Source organism: Fulmarus glacialis, unplaced genomic scaffold (genome assembly GCF_000690835.1).
Source record: "Fulmarus glacialis isolate BGI_N327 unplaced genomic scaffold, ASM69083v1 scaffold42627, whole genome shotgun sequence".
Lineage (NCBI taxonomy): Eukaryota > Metazoa > Chordata > Aves > Procellariiformes > Procellariidae > Fulmarus > Fulmarus glacialis.
This window is the reverse complement of record NW_009223316.1, coordinates 1-17,525: the sequence shown is the minus strand read 5'-3', so window position 1 is coordinate 17,525 and position 17,525 is coordinate 1. Positions and strand designations below refer to the sequence as shown.

The following is a 17,525-nucleotide window of genomic DNA, read 5'->3' as shown; positions in this document are numbered from 1 at the left end:
GGGAAAAATAAAAATACTACATCTCCAATTCAAGATAACAGCATCTATATGTCTTCAAAAGCTAAACTAGTGTCTTGCTACCTGGTAATACTCAAAGGAAATTTAAAACAAATTTTCTGAATTTATGAAGTAGGGTACCAAGCAAGTAGATAGTCTGGGTCACCTACAAGATCCATGTACAGTAACTTAAGAGTCTGTATGAGTAATTTTACTAGCTTTTCAGTCTTATTTTTAATTGTATTTGCTACTCAAACCATAGTCCCTGACCAAAACAAGAGTCTGAAAAAGGAGATGGGACTTTGCCATTGTATTTGTGAGTTGGAAAACAGGTTATTTTCAAGTCACTGTTCTAAATACTTAAAAAAAAATAGGAAAGTGTTCTCTGTGATTAGCAGAGTCATACTGCAGCAGTAGGAAGCCACTTTGGAAAACAGTATTATGGTTTTGATGGGGATAGTCCGTTTTCAGATCACTCATACTTAACAAAGTATGAGAAAATCAAAAGCAGCAATTGCAGTATCACATACAACTTGTTCAGCTCAGTACTGTCACCCTCATAAGCTTGCCACATGGATTATCAAAAGTTTTCTTCAGCAGCAAAAATAAAACTGCTTGGGCTCAGCGAGTCCCAAGTTTCAGTTCAGTTCTCCAAAACAGCTGTTTGCATAATTATCTGTGCTGTGAAAAATCTGAAAGAAGAGTCAAAAAGTGACTTATAATTCCTACCTTCCCCCTTTTGCACAAGTTAATGGGGACAGAAACATTACAGTACTGTAGAAAGCACAAACAGTTGAGAGCCCGGAGACCACATGAAACTGCTGATGGACAGCTTTCCTGTTTGTCAGATCTTCTACTACTGCTTAACACTGTTGTTAAGGAGGTGGGGAAAAACACCTCCATTTAGCACTAAATCAACTCTAGGTGAATTCTCTGCCCTTCAACCTCACTTGGTTAGTTCTTCCTCTTTTCTAAGTGGATCTTAAGAGAAGTGGTATCTTCCAAATCAAGATTTTCAACATGCTGAAGAAGCAGAAAGTTCTTAGGATTTACAGTCAAGTTATACAGGTCCAGACATCAAGAGTTCTCCTTCAGGCAAAGAACTCAATTTGAACTAGAAAAAGCAATGAAGATCAGAATTGCCCTTCTGTTTTTCCTCTTATTTGATTGTTGTCTTGGGATTTGTAAATTTTGCCTTTTAAGAGCAATTCTTTACATGTCCCAATGTCCATCTTCTTTGGGTTCACACTCCTCTTTGGAACTCCTCCCAGAAACTCTATCCCAACACCTTATAACTAGCTATTATTTAATTAGAGCAAATGCAAGACTATTGCAACTCAGACTTTGCTTTCCAGAGATAGCAAATTCGAAAGATGGCAGAGCCCCTGCCAACAAATTACATTATTCTTAAAAAGGCAGTGAAAAAACCCCGCAACTTTGCATTGAAGAATGTGAGCTGAACTAACAGAGGCAGTAAATTGAAAAAAAGTAGTTAAATTAAACAGGAAGAGGAAAAATGGAAAGGCCCATCACATCTTAAAAATCATATGTTTGGGAGTTCTTTTGCAATTTTCTTAATCTGATACACAATTCTTGAAGTAAATCATCATTATGTATTTTCTCTTTCATTTCATCACTTACACTGTGCCAAAATAAAGAAGAATAAAGGTAGTTATGTCTTGGCAAATAATTTGAGATCAACCTAGTAGAAGGCTGGTAAGAGGAATCAGATGTGCCATTAATCTTAACTCCAAATGCTTTTCAATATTCCATGAGAAAATGGGATGCAGTTGGAAGAGGGCAAAGAACTCACCAAACCCTCCCACCCAAACAAATAAAAAATCCAAACTAGATGCTGCTGTATGTCTGGTCAAACAGAGATACCAGGGAAAGCACTGGCATTCATAAGCCCACTAGTGAGCAATATACAAACGTACATCAACTACGATATCCACGGGAGGACACTGCGGACAAAACACTGACCTGCAAGACATTCCCATGATTTAAAAGATAACAGCATGTTCTGCCAATGCATCAAGACCACATATTCTTTCCTTATTCAGTAAATGATGAAACCATCAACTTAAAAAGCAAATATATTTCAGTTGTATAAGTTTTATAAGTCAGCTAAAGCAAAGTATTTTGAAAAAGCTAGCAACAACATATAACCTGCAGTTTAAACACAGCTCTTAAGTGCTGCAAAGTAAATACTATTTTAAAAAGGGCATGATATAAATGAAAGCTAGTTATGATGCTTTAATACCCTGGAACACAGAAAGCAAGTTACAAGAAAAAAAAAAAAAAAATCTGTAATCTTAGGAGCATTAGGAAACAACTACCAAACAAGACAAACAACAGCTTCATAAAGTAGATCAAAGTTGAAATCCAAAACTTATGAAACATACTTTAAAAGTATGCTTAAAAATACTCAGATTGAAGTATTTAAAATATGTTGTTTCCCAATGATCAAATATAGACATCTCATTAGGTATGAAGTATTTTTGCAAAGCTAATTACTACCATGAGTACAAGTAAATGCCTTAAACACAACACAAATTTTTAAGTCTGTTTTTCTGCAGGGTTCAGGGCCTCTAGCAATACATGGTTCAGAAGACACATGGATTGTGCATTTTTATTTTTGGGGGGTAAAAAACCCCACAAAACTATCTCATCAAATGAGATACGCAAGTCTCCTAAAACATTCTACTATGCAACAACAGAAAAACAACATGCACACGTACCCATTTTTTTGTAGTACTCCTCCCAGGCCTTGGTATAGTCAACCTGCCCTGCTGGTGCTGGATTTGGCTGATCTCCTGAATCACATTAAAAATAGTCAAAATAAAACTACTGGGTTTTGTTTCATACACAGAACAATTTACAAATAATCAGCTGAATTTTTCAGTAACAATCCCAAATAACATCACTCAAATCTGACACTATAACCTATGCGGTACAAGCCACTACAAATATAAACAATTAGTAAAAGACATCACAAAGAAACAAAGAATTGTTTAAAGTGTTTTCAAGATTCAGGAAACGCATACCACACACAGTACAAAATACTACCTAAAATTTAAGTGGTAAACCTCATCCAGGCACAACAGCTATACTAATACAACTAAATACTACAACTGTAATTATCCTAAAACCACTGGAAGTGATGCAACTATTTAAGCAAATGACAATCAACAGTTTGGCTCATTCCATTTTTATTTATGACTGACTGCACTATGTAGACGTAATTAAGTCAGCCCAAATTGCAGCAAAATTCTCTTTAGAGTATATTACAAGATAAATACATTATCCTTATTACTGCTGAAATTAAGAAAAGCAATGTTGAAGGCTCTAACCAACAGTTTTCCAAGAAAACCAGCTACCTTATGATACATTCACCCAATATATGAAGACAACAATAAAAAATAATGGGGCACCTACATCCCCAGCAATGAGAAATTCATCCATTTTACTGAACAGCTACCTTGTCCATTAGTTTGGGTTGTAGCTGGTCCACCAGGAGGGGCTGCAGGCGGTGGCTGTGCTTGCTGCTGATAGTAGTGAGCATAATAAGCTGCCCACGCTGCTGAATTGGGATCTGTTCCTGGCTTACCTATGAAAACAAAACATAAGCATTTATAAAAGTAGTATGAACAGAATGCTGTCCTCAATTAACCCTGTGCTAAGCACTCATATTTTCTTCCAAGAAAAATCCATCTAAACCAAATAACCATGTACATCCTGTAATTATCTTTTCTTTCTAGCACAAACTTTTGATCAGGTTTCAGACAACTGTATTGTACAAAGTACACTTTCATAGGACTGATGAGTTAAAAATCTTTCTAGAACCCTTACTACTACAACGTCATTTATTCATTTTTAAATGTGATAAACAGAAACAGATTTTCAAGTTTATTTAAACAGTCACATTACTAAATGGTAGCAACAATGAATCATTCCAGCACCAATTTCAGTGGTTTTACTTTTGTTATAACCTCACACTAATGACACTGGCAGAGGTGGAGGAGGCATGCCAAACACACATTTCTGAAACAGAAGAATACAAATCTTACTAGCTATTTGCAGTGCTTGTCATTTAAACTTTAAGGTAACAGTAAAATACAGAAACACATAGTATTTTAAGAACCTGAATTCCCATACAGGCTATAAAACATCACTGTTTACTCACAGCTTTTTAGTATAACTAATAGCAACACTGGCATCCTCTGCAGCTATCTCCATGCTTCCCTTATTTTTAACTACATCTAGGTAGGCCAACGATGCTGCTTCCTAGAGCCTTATTTCTCCGTTTTTCATATATAGCCTTTAGGAATGGCTTATTCTTGCTGAATCACAGAGATTGATTACATTACCAGTCTGGCAATCCAAAAAAACTGCAAATCTATTAGAGAATGTAATATTCTAGTACACAACTAGCATCCTTTAACATTAGTTGCATCCTTAAAGAATAAAAATATCTGCAAATAAATGTGGCCAACAGAGGAAAGAACGTCACGTAAAGACACTGACACAACTAATACTTCAGAATAACTATACATGGGAATGGAAGTATATTTCCCCCCAAAACACAAAATACGTAAGGCAGTGACTAATGGAAGAGAAAGAAGAAATCCCCTCAAAAAGGCATTCAGGGAGAAGAAATCTACAACACAACAAATTTCTTGCAGTATTTCATGTAGCATTAAAGTCAGATGTAAACACTTAAAATGCACACACAATAGTTATCGGCATACAAAAACGATGTTAACACCCTGTTTCCTTTTTAAATTAGACTGCTTCCATCAACGATAGTGGATTTAAACTAATATGTACTATATTCTAAGGTTACCTGCAAATATCAAATAAGCCATTGCTTGGATACCCCCCTCCTTCCCCTTAGTAGCTACTTCTCTAGAATAGAAGAACACAGAGCAGGATTCATTAAATTTCCAAAGAAATCTGACTGTAGTAACTAGCTCCACTTTCACGTGACAAGAGGGAAGCATGGTTCTGGAGAAAGCACCTCTGAAAAAAATACTAAAATAACCCATTTGTTACACTGAAATCAGCAACTAAGTGGACAACTGTACAAAACTCATCCAAATAAATGCTAGTCGAAAGAAACACCAACTTCAACTGCACACAGGAAAACTTAATTACATTTTAAGAGGAGTATTTATCCAAAAAATGGTTATAAAACCATCATCAAGATGACATCAAGGTATTTGCCATTTTTCTTACAGATCTTTATGTAGATAAATTACTTTATAAAAAATGAAAAGGTGGTATGAAAAAGACTAACATTTTGGCAGTGATTTTAGATTAAATGACACTTTTGGTATGCTGAGACTTCAAGTCAAGTAATTGTGAATCATTCCACTTTTAAATAATGACAATAGGCATTTTTAAATACTAAACTGAATGCATGCAGAGCTACCTTTTATAAAAAGTTAAGGAAATGAAACCAGAGATGGTTCTTCGCAAAGAAAGGATACATAAAAGACTTGAACACGAATAGAACTCTCTGTAGATTATAACATCCTCCAAAGCCCCCCCCTTTTTCACTAATAGAACTTGTGTCAGGACCAGTGGCTACCAGAAGATATTTATTCCATTTAAAACAAAAATAAAATTGAGATCTTTTGCCTGAAGTTCTGAAGCAGCTCTACCTCAAACAAATGAGGTACAAGTGACTCAAGCATCTAGCCTTACCATGCCTTCTGTGACTGCAGTTCCGTTTCCCCATATGCTCTAGTCCAACCAAAGGACGTAACTTAAAGAAAAGCAGGATACTAAAGTTCGGGAAGTTGTAATTAAGTAAAAACTCCCGCTCTTGACAAAGATAAACAGAAATAGAAGAAACAGATTCTACAAAGACGGGTTTTAGAAGAAAATACAAAACTATTATAAGCAAAAGCTCAAAATACACAATCCTAACTAGTTTTACTGTATTAACAGCAGTTCAACAGAAATTTTGTCCCTCAAAAAGGACTAACAAAATACATTTGTATCAAACTCTGAGAAGCAATCCTCACATAGGTCAACAACAGCTAGAAATACGTAATATACCATAAACTGTGCAAAGTCAGGATCAGTGAGATTTTAAGGGGCACTGTTTAAAATAAAATACAGAGTCATTGTTTTTTTTAACATCCTCATTAAAGAACTTTATGTAAAAACATCCTTTGTAAGAAAAATGAACTGATTTGCACATAATCAGTTAACCAAGCGTCTTGCAAAAAGTTATCATAAATTGGGATGCAGTATCAATAACGTTTAGTAAAGAAGTACATTCCAACTGTGACAACTGAATTTCAACATCTCACAAGCAGCATGTGGGAAGTGTAAACATGCGTTAACTGACAATCGGTAAAGAAAAGCCTGAAGAATAGGAGCTTTTTCAGATTTACCAGTGTAACACAGATGAATTGTGAAACGTATATACTTGTAAGGACAAAATGGATGTACTCAAAGTATATCCACACTACAGTACAACGGTGACATTTCCTACCCGGATCTGGTGGATTTGGTGGCTGCCAGTGTGGATAAGCATTTCCCCATCCTTGTGGAGCATACGGAGCTGGAGGACCACTGTAAAAGATCAAGTCAAACACATACAGTGAAAGCCAGTCCCAGGGTCACCCTACAAAAAAAGGAAGCTAGCTGAAGCAGTACTTACTGAGGTGCAGGGCCAGGAGGCCCTGGATTATAAGGAGCTGGGTTATATGGTCCCATGGGAGCACCAGGACCTGGTGGCCCAGGAGGTCCATGCGGGCCAGGAACAACACCATGGGGTCCATGGGGAACAGGTGGACCCAATGGATTTACTGGACCCTGCAACAAGAGTAGCACACAGATGAAAATAAACCTTGAAGTTCTCCATTTTTCAGCATTTAGAAGCATTAATCTGAACACTTTAAGAATATAATCTAAAAGGTTGGATTGTTTTTAAATAAAGACATTTCCCTGGAGAAAACGGTCTTTTTGAAGATTAATTACGCTTATGGCTAGTTAAAGAAGAGAGTTAAGAGCAGCCGTGGCAGTAATAGCAACTAAAAAGCTGCATTTATTTTAGTTCTTTCTTGAGGAAATAAAGAATTTTACAAATAAACATGGATTTTTCCGCAAGCTGCATTAAAAAACCCACAAACTAAAACAAGACTATCAGTGTTTTAAAATAAATGGATACATCTAAATCTGGCTAATCTTGCTAATTAAATCTGTTTCTAAGATCAGGTACAAAACCCAGGTAGTAAATTTGATTACATGCATACACATACAAACAAAAGTACAGTGAATTTGAAGAGTGTAAACTTGGATTAAAATTGTACCTAAACATACTGAGACTGAAAAACTAAACACAGTTTAGCAGCTTTAACAGTATCAAGGATACCTCTGAAGTCATCAAATTTTTCACTATGCACAAAGCAGGCATCTTCAAGAACACATCATTAAAAAATACACTATATTACGTTGAAGAAAGCAACCGCTTCTCTTCATTTCAAGTTTTTGCTTCTTTTGGTGCATCAAGTTATGTTTATATTACTTTAAATCCAGATTACCATTTATTGTTATCCATTTATTATCTGATTAAGTAATTTGGAAGTGAAATAGAAGAAAAGTCTCCACAAAGGAGACTCGCTTCCTATTCTGTTTAGTTATAATAGTCAACCACAATATAGTTATGCACTCACTCCAATCTTTTCTTCTATAAGTTGTCGTGCATAATCTATTTGCTGGGGTGTTCCACGGATAGTAAACATCTTCATGTTTGGATCCGCATTAGGTGGAGGATTTCTTTGAAGTTCTATTCTAGCACCAGACTGCTGGCTTATGCTTTTAATAGTTTCACCACCTACAATGCAACATACAGCTTTTATGACATGCATTAAAGCAAAAATACTAAGATTCAAATCAGAGTTAAGTCAACTGCATGGAAGCTGAAGATAGAGAAGTGAAAAGACACTTATTCTTATGAGCCATACAAGAACATTCTAACAACAATTGAAAAAAAGCCTCTTCAGTGTACTACAGAGCTTTGATTGCAATAAACTAGTAAAAATAAATTAGTTTTAAAATTAAAGACTACATTATTGTTACTCAGAAAGAACAGCAAAGAATTCCTACAATGTTGTCTGTTTTTTTTCCATTCACATAAAGATGTAAGGTTAGACATGAGTAACAACCGAGACGATGGTTATCAGTAAATACAACCTTAAAGCCTAACCTCCCTATAAAGCAGTAGGCAAGCACAGACGACAAAAAACCCCTAGAAGCTGACCAGACAGTAAAGTCCGCACTTTTTGCAGTGCACTAAAACCAGGAAGTTAAATTCCCTGAACTAGTTCCTCCTTTTATAGGATCCTGAGAAGTTACTTGTATCATTAGTAGGCACAAAGTTTTCAAAACAGGGGTCATTTGACATTTTAGAAGAAAAAAAACCCAACCAACCAAACAAAAAAAATCCATCAACCTTCCAGGTCAAGAACTGAACTATGTCAGCCTATTTGTTGTGTCTGGAAAACACATTACAAACAAAAGATTAAAACTCAAGCGTTTCATTTAGAAGCATACAGTAAATTATTTTTAAAACACAATTATTTGAGAAGTAATTATTTTAATAAACACACACATAAGAAATTGTTACAGGATTCCACTGTAAAAGATCTTCACTGGAATATGTGAAAATTAGTTTTAAGAGTGAGTTACAGACGTAATAACACTAGGCTAATCAAGCAGTATCAAATGCAAGTTAATTGTAAGAGACATCATTTAAGAATCTACCAAACACTACCAATGTAACTCAGCAGTTACTACTTTAAAAAAAATGGGTTAGATAAATTGATTGGTTCTTGACTTTTAACTACTGGGGTATGTGAGGAAAATCTGAAAAGAATATTAGGAGTGTCATGATTTAGCAGTATTACGTTGCTCTACTGTACATAAACTATTTGCAAAGGCTTCTCTTGAAACATCTCTCTAGTATGGCTATTTGTACATATAGAAAAGCTGAGAGTTTTTTTAACTACATGTAGATACACATAAATATAAGATATATTGCCTTTGCCAATGATTAATCCAGTTTTCCCAGTGGGAACAATAAAATTGAATTCCTGTAATCCACCAGGAGGCCCCATGTTCCAGTTGCCTTGGCCTCTACCCCTTCCTCGACCACCAGGTCCTGGTCCACCAGGGTTACCAGCCTAAAAAGAAAAAGCAACAAATTAGCATGTTCTATAAAAATTACTGCAAACAAATTATTAATCCCAACTGGTTACATCACATCATTTGTTAAGAAAAAAATTATTTACTACTCAGATAGTTTTGATAGCTAAAGTAGTATCTTTTCCAGAAGACCTAAATTACATTTTAAAAGATGTTCTGTGCAACACTGCATATGAAAGATGAAGGAAAGGATATAGAAGAAAGCAGAAAGTTTCACATGTACAAAAATATAACTTCTGTCTGCCTTCTGTAAATGCAGCAGTGGGGCTCATCTCAAAATAAGCATTTAAACCGTCTTTTAAACACAAATTACAACCAAAAGTAACAGCTTATCAGCCATTAATACAAGATAAGAGAAGAATCATAGAATCATTAAGGTTGGAAAAGACCTCTAAGATCATCCAGTCCAACCGTCAACCCAACACCACCATGTCCCTAAGCGCCTCATCTACACGTCTTTTAAATACTTCCAGGGAAGGTGACTCAACCACTTCCCTGGGCAGCCTGTTCCAAGACCTGACCGCTCTTTCAGTAAAGAAATTTTTCCTGATATCCAGTCTAAGAAGCAGCTCTAAAACCAGCCAGATCAAGAACTGCCATGACTTTGAATCAATATCATCATTATGACACATGCAAAACTGTAACTGTAAAAGCAAACATTCATATTCCAGACTGAACTTCGAAGTAGAGAATGACACCATTATATTATTTTCTTTAGTTACACACTCATTTTTATAATTTTAAGTATTTCCAAAATTCTGGCAGGAGATTTTAAATGGTAAACAACATATTACCCAACCTGAACACTTCGAAGGAGATCTGTAATAATTTCTGCAGCATGCTGACATCTGTCAGGAGGCCCTGTGATTTGGGCTATTCTATCTGGAGTTGTTCCGTCATCTGGAATAAAAATGAACTATTCCAATATATGCAATCCAGTAAATTTACACTCAATTCACAGAAACTTACGGACATATTACCAACCTGGCTTAAATTGGATCCTAACACCAGCATCGTTCTGTATCTTTTTTATCATCTCTCCGTTTCTTCCAATTACAATACCTACAGCAAATCGTGGTATTGGAACCTTAAAGAGGGAAAAAAAAAGTCAGGATGTCGACGATGCAAATATTCCTACCAAATTCACACAATTAAAGGGTCACAGAGTGGTAAATTAGGGCCAGCCCTAGGCCATTCTGAAGCGTGAATTTTTTAATGTCAAGTCACAAGCCTAGCAAGTACTGGACAAAATCATCAAAAAGAGAGAGATCCTATGCACTACAAGTTCTCATAGTGGCAGCAATTCTAGTGGATATTATGCTTCTCACAATCAAAGAACAGAAGTTCTAACGGGCCTAAAATGCAGATTCTAGCAGATGAAACTTTCAGCCTCACCTCTGATGAACAGTTATAAGCTCATGACTTGCATAATAGGTGGACTTAAATGTTCTTCTGTAAAGGCCAAACTCCAGCTTCTATAATGACATTATATACTTAGCCATAAAACTTATTTATTTGATAAAAAACTCCAGCTAGCTGGAACTGTTCAGAACTGCTGGTAATGTAAAGTGAATGCTGCACACCGTTTAAAGTCATAATTTCAGCAATGATCAAGTAATACTTACATGCCACAACCACGTTTGGAATCTGTTTAAGATTTTTCAGTGGTACTACCCCGCTTAACATTTTAATGTTAACATCTCAAAATACAGTGAACAAGTTTTTCAACCATGCTTACGTCTATCCCTTCATTTCCTCCTATTCTTGACCCATATTCGTTGCGCACCTCTCTAAAGCCACCTTGATCACGAATTAACTCCAGCACCATTTCCTTGGCTTGCTAGAAGAAGAATGAAAGTTCATTTACATACTGCAACATCAGAATGGATTTTAAAATGCTCTGAATTCTGAAGGACTCCTTACTTGAACTTTATAAGGGTCTCCAGTTATCCTAAGGGGCTTGTCTGCACCAGTGTTCTGTGGACCATCTTGAATCATGACCATTTTGACACCTGCCCGCTCCTATTTGACAAAAGGGAGGTCAGTACCCACTCAAATCCAGATTCAATATTATCACATTTAAAAGAAGATACATATATACCTGTAATTGTTTAATTGTCTCTCCACCTTTTCCTATAACTAATCCTGCTTTACTTGCTGGAATCATAATTTCTTGGACTGCATTTCCAGGTCCATCACCATGATGAAAGCCAGGTGCAGGTCTTCCCTTTTCAACTATCTGATCAAGTAATCTTTTTGCTGATCTGTGAAGGAATATATACATTTATAAATACACTTATTCCTACAATTATCACTTGCCCACACCTATTCTGCCTGGAAATTGCTATTTTTTTAATTCGAAAAGTTTCTACAGAAGAAATGTAATTACTACCACTAAAAAATATGAGGCAAACTCAGTAAATCTGTAACAGTATTTTAAGAAACTAATTGCAAGATAATGTGGTAGACTTAAAACCACCCCAATGTCAATACAAAACACGGTTCTTTACCAAACACACATAAGTAAAAGTTACCTCCTCAAACATGACTATCATCCCTGAATATAGTTACAATGATCAAACCTTAATTCAGAACAAAAGGTGGAAACCTTGTCCTTTAAAATATTTTTAAAAACCATCCATGTTAATTAGAAGATTTAAAACTGTTACAATTTACCTTTTTTAGTGCATTAAAAAAAAAAAATCACCAGACAAAGTTTTTTCTAACTTTGCTTAACTTCAGTAGTAATTCATATAACCTCTCATTTGACAGTAATTTTTTCTTTAATCTACTAACAGCCAATCTTAAGGTAGGTCTATTTTAAGTTTCATAAAAAGGCAAAAAAACCCTGGCTGTAAAATAAACCTAGCTTTAACACCAAGTACCGTGATAGCTGCTGCTTGATTCAGCATGCAAAGTAAGGACATTTGTACTTGTAACCATTACCATAACAGCGGACAAAAGTGAGTATATATTCATCACACATGTAAGTCAGTTGCCATCAGAGTAAAATCATGATTACAGTACTAACATTAGTTAAAAACTCTTCCCTCTAATATGTGAGCAGAATAAACTATAATTAGAAAGAAAACTCCCATAAAGGAATTACTTCATTAACAACAGCCTGCTTGGCTGCAACATGAGGAGAATGTCATGCTACTTTCCCAAAGGAAAACATGTAGCTGCAGGCCTTACCTGCAAACATGAAAGTGGGAGCAGCTAACATAAATGAGGTAATACCAAATACACTACTACACTTAAGACCTTTCCTAGCAAAGCCAGGATAAGTCAGTCTTCAAGTGGTTATATAACCTCTGTGCCAGTACAAAAACCAAAACATTTTCATTGCTATCATCCTCTTCCCTGAACACAGGAAGGCAAAAGTTAACTTTGCCGATAGATATTACATAGACATCACTTTCATAACTTTTGGCATACATTAATTTATACCAAAGACATTTAAGAACTCTGATGGGCTGGGCTTTGAGTAACTCCTACTCTTACACATTACTGATTTTCCACATCTTCCCTGTGATCTTCCAATTTATGGTTAATAAAGAGTTTATTTTTAGCACACATTTCTTTCTAGTATACATTCACACATTTCATTCTCAAGCTGAAATCAGTGCATGGTTAGGTAAATATTTTACAACAAGATTTGGACTTGAAAAAGTTGAAGCTGCATATTTTTGTTGTAAAATTCCAAGTCTGTTGAGTCACCAGAATACCTCTTCAATAGAGGAAAAACATAATATTATAAACATACCAGCTAGATATTATATTTACATCTAAAAAATGAAGTGTATTGCACAGTTAAATATGAACACACAGAATTTGTTTTACTTACTGAACAGACTCTGGTGTTCCAGTTAGCATACAAGATCTTTCAGGCAGGCCTCCACTATCTACGGTCATAAAATAAAACCAATTTAGCAGTAGTGTTAAGTCAAAAAGAGATTATGAAATTAAACACAATATACAAACTAGTGGAACTTCACTAAAGTAGAATAATCAGTGTATGACAACATTTTGCATTTCTTTAGACTGTGATAACAGCAATTAGCACAAAACATTAAAATATACCTTAAATGAAAGTTCAGGCAATTAGAAGCAATGATCAGCCTTCTGAACTTTCTACCAAAACAACCCACCAAAACAAGCAAAGAAAAAAACCCACAAATAGTTACCAGGTGCAATCTGTATTTTACAGCCAGACTCTTGCTGTATACGCGAGATCTGCTCTCCACCTCTGCCAATTACTTGGAGAAAGAAAATATAGAAAGATTATTTGTATTAACAGCATCTGCTAACATCCCTCACTATACTACACACCACATCCATACTACTTACTGAATCCAACCATCCCATCTGGAACTTTGTACTCCTCTGTCATCACAGACCTACAGAGAATGTTAAATCAAACAAAAGACAATGACAATTCAGAGACCAAACTGGCATTAAATTTATATATATCCTCCCATTAGACTGAAGAAAGCTAGTGCCCCCAGTATCGCCTTGGCTTACTCGCCTCCCATTAGCTTTAAAAGTCATTATGCAAGCACTGTACTAAGCAAACTAACAATATACAAAAGTGACCACAAAAAGTTCAAGTATAATACAAATTGATCTAAGTTTTCCTTCTTTACTATTAAGAGATATGTGGTACAGAAAAGGCCAGTGTAGCATTCATCTGTATATCCAAAGTATGCTGAAAATACACACATTTCAGCATCTCATCTACCAAAACCAGCCAAAGCATAAGAATAATAGTTGCATGTGGTTGTTTAGGGAAGAAATGAGTGGAGAAAACTAAGTTGTAGCAAATGTAGCTGACTAAGCAATACGCTGTATCAAATCTGTTTGGTTTTGGTTTGTTTTTGGTTTTTTCTTTTTTAAATCGATTAGCTTCCCTTTTTGTTTACAAGATAGTGTCAACCCTTTCCCCTTCAGATCTGCTTCCAACTCCTATTTATGCTACCTATGCTCAAACCAGCAACGCATTTTCCTTTCACTAAGCTTGATGCACAGCCTAGGCTGCAAAAAGAAAGAAAGAAACAGCTATGTAGATGCATTTTAAGTGTTTGGCTTGGGACTTGCTGAAGCTAAATTTCAACAGATCAGACATACAGAGTAATTGCTTTATGCGTTGATACGACTTTCTCAGAAAAATTTCTTTGAACTGCTTTCTTTCAGTAAAAAGGAAAACTCTACATAAGACGTAGTGTAACTCTTACCTCTGTTGTTGATGCATCGGTGGTAGCTGATTTCCAAAAGCTATAAACAAATATTGTTAAAATTAAATTCAAACAAGTAGTATAATTTACAACTAAGCTTCTACTTTGATAATAAAACTTAATTGTATCAACTTTCGTCCAAGTTGACTTTTTAAAGTGTTATGAAGAGGTTTAAAAACAGCTAAAAACATTCTCAGCTGTTGCTAACAACACTGTCAGTTTTACAAAGCAGACTTGCACTGCTTCAAGAAAATAAGACATAAACCTCCAGCCATTCTTTTGATCTTACTGATTCAAGTATCACCTACCAGAACACTTTCAAATTCTTGTTCTGACAATGTTACACTTGTTTAGGGTTTTTTGGCAACAAAATAAAAATTACTTACAGTCATTCTGAGGAGCAACTTTCTTAGCATCTGGTTGATCTGCAAAATTAAGATTTTTTAAATTTTTTTGCCAAGAAATTAATGAAGTGTTTACACCTTTTAGTGTGATTTGTAACTTTCCAGTGTATTTTAGTCCCCCTTTCCTTTTTTTTCTTTTCTTTCTTTTTTTTTTTTTCCTCCAATTTCAGGGAGTTGATCATCTGAATAAAAGAAAGAATCTCACGAAACACTCAGCACTTGGTTAGTATAGCTGAAAAGATGTTAGGTTTTTCCATATTATCTATTCAGTAGTTTAAGAAAAGGCAGTTTTCAGAACACACTGTAGATTGCTCATAGATACCCAGTCACTGAAACTTAACTAAGACAAGGAACAAAGTTTGGTTGCTCAAGCTAATGATGCTTCTATAGTAAAAAAGAAAAAAAAAAAATCAAATCCATACAAAAATCAACAAGGATTTAAAGAAAAAAAAATTTTTGACAACGACCACAAATTTAGATCAAACATCTGAAAATACAACAGTATCACATGGCAATGCAATCTCAATCTGAATGTCCATATGAAATCCCTATCCAAATATCAAGCATTTCATAGCATAAAACTTCAAAAAAAAGCAGATTCAAAGCAACTACATCACTACCATCCAAATCCTTTCTGTACAGTAAAGGAATAAAGCCATAATTAACCTGTATCTGAAAAGATAGACTTCAGATGCTTCCTTCCCACCCCAAAATAAAGGTTACATGAACCACCATAATTTATGTGCAGCAAAAACTCAGACACATATTCCAAGAAATATTTGTGTCAATCCAGAAAGATCCACTAGTTTATGTCATGTTTACATACTAAACACAGGTAATAAATAAAAATTCCTGCCTTTAAAAGGAGAGGGCATTCCCTCCCAGTGTGTTGTACTGCTCGGACTTGTCCAAGAGCCATCTACACATAAAATAAAAAGAATACATTACATATATCATCTGAAGCATCATTAGCTCATTTTTGTATATTAAAAACCTCACCGTTAATAGGAAAAAAAAACTTTATTACAGGACACAAGAACTCCTGATATAAAGCTTTAGTTACATTCTGTAGACTGAGTTTCAATCCTTTTAAAGGAAAAAAAGGCATTGCTCTTTTGTGAGACCTATGAGAACATTTCAACAAGCTCAGAGATTTCTTTCCACAATTTAGCCAGGATTTTGTGTGTATATTAAATGTATCAAACCCTGTTAAGTTCAAACTGGCTGCTTAGTAAGAGACAGAAGACGACACACACACATTTCAGGAGAAAACTCTACTGCAGTATAAGGCAAATCCAAAAAGCTGCAACAAGTTAGAAGATTTAAGTATGATCTTATCAGGGTTCACACATGCTACAGGCTTAAATATTAGACTAAGCAAAAGTGTCTACAAGGTAGAAAATTTACTTTCCTGTCTTTTTTTAAAGTCCTATGCTTTTACAATGAAATGCATTAATACTTTTATTTGAAACTGTGCAGTAATAAAGCATATAAGACAATCAAATCTAAGGAGTGAGGACTTTGTAAATTGTAATTTACAAACTGTAATCAGTCCTACACAACAACAAAAGACTTAAATGACATACCTGTGTAAGCGTTTCTCGACACTAAATTTATCAGCCCCCCTCCCCGGCATACATTTTCCTCTTTACAGCATTTAAACCATATTCAACGTATTTTAAAACAGGCTTACATTCACTTCAGGTTAGAGCACAATGGTTTAAAACAAATTTCCCCATTAAACTGAAAATGAAAAAGCATGGCATGATCTATAAAGGGAACGAAATGTTTTTATGCTGTGCTGTGGGGAAAAAAAAAAATCCACAAACAAAAAAACCACCTGCAATCTTTCTGGCACTGTGGCCATACTCAACAAAAATAAATGCAGCAGTAACGAGTGCATACCTCCATCCTCAAGAGGTCTTTTTTGTCCGCCATAACCGTAGTCGTTTGAATTCATTGATGTGCCAGCATCTCCTCCAATTTTTGCTGCAATCTAAACAAAGGGCAGATGTTGTGAGTTAAAAAAAAAAAAGTCAGCCCTCATTCATTTCAGGTCTTCTAAACGATTTTAAGCGATTTAGACAATGCATATTAAAATGACCCCAAATAAGTAAACAGAAGACTGCTGCCAGAAACAGTTCTGCTCACAAAAATTCTATTTTTTAATGTCTTCAAGGAGACTTGTGCTCATCCTTCAACAGCAAAACTTCCTATATTTTCTTCATCGATTGGAAAAAAAAAAAAAAACAACCTTCATGCACCAGAAACTTTTTTCTAAAAGAGGCCTTTCCTTTTCTTCCCATTCTTCACGAAACACTGCGGTATCTCACAGAGGGCCTGACCGCTAAAACTATTTCAAACATTAGTAGTCCCGACTACACCGGGTCTTCAAATATTTCCAAAACCTCGACGGGTTATTGCCAGACGAGGCAAAAGTTTTGCCCGAGAAACAACGAAAACATCGCCCGTGGTGCAAAAGGTACAAATAAAACTTAGGGATAAAGAACTTCCGAAAAGACAGCCGTCGCCGCCTTCGCTCCGCAGGCCGCAGCACTTCCCAACCGGTCTGAACAGGTTAGCGGGCACCGCGGGCGCCTCAGGGAACACAATACGGGCCGCGCGGCGGAGCCGCCCTCCCTCCTGCCCCTCCGCCGCCCGAGCGGCC

At 35.7% G+C, this 17,525-nt stretch overlaps 1 protein-coding gene across 1 annotated transcript in view; it reads right to left on the bottom strand.

Annotated features, from left to right (window-relative positions):
• Positions 1-16,853, bottom strand: part of FUBP1 (far upstream element (FUSE) binding protein 1) — a gene marked incomplete at its 5' end in the record, with an annotated part of 20,389 nt that extends 3,536 nt beyond the window's left edge. The window contains 17 exons of the mRNA XM_009581763.1: positions 2,739-2,813; positions 3,479-3,607; positions 6,506-6,585; positions 6,674-6,828; positions 7,689-7,849; positions 9,056-9,197; positions 10,019-10,119; positions 10,204-10,306; positions 11,006-11,059; positions 11,143-11,241; positions 11,321-11,483; positions 13,067-13,124; positions 13,407-13,478; positions 13,570-13,619; positions 14,454-14,493; positions 14,840-14,878; positions 16,763-16,853. Of these exons, the coding sequence (XP_009580058.1) occupies positions 2,739-2,813; positions 3,479-3,607; positions 6,506-6,585; positions 6,674-6,828; positions 7,689-7,849; positions 9,056-9,197; positions 10,019-10,119; positions 10,204-10,306; positions 11,006-11,059; positions 11,143-11,241; positions 11,321-11,483; positions 13,067-13,124; positions 13,407-13,478; positions 13,570-13,619; positions 14,454-14,493; positions 14,840-14,878; positions 16,763-16,853 (1,612 nt within the window). The remainder of the gene's footprint in view (positions 1-2,738; positions 2,814-3,478; positions 3,608-6,505; positions 6,586-6,673; positions 6,829-7,688; positions 7,850-9,055; positions 9,198-10,018; positions 10,120-10,203; positions 10,307-11,005; positions 11,060-11,142; positions 11,242-11,320; positions 11,484-13,066; positions 13,125-13,406; positions 13,479-13,569; positions 13,620-14,453; positions 14,494-14,839; positions 14,879-16,762) is intronic.
• Between the last annotated feature and the right edge of the window lie 672 nt (positions 16,854-17,525).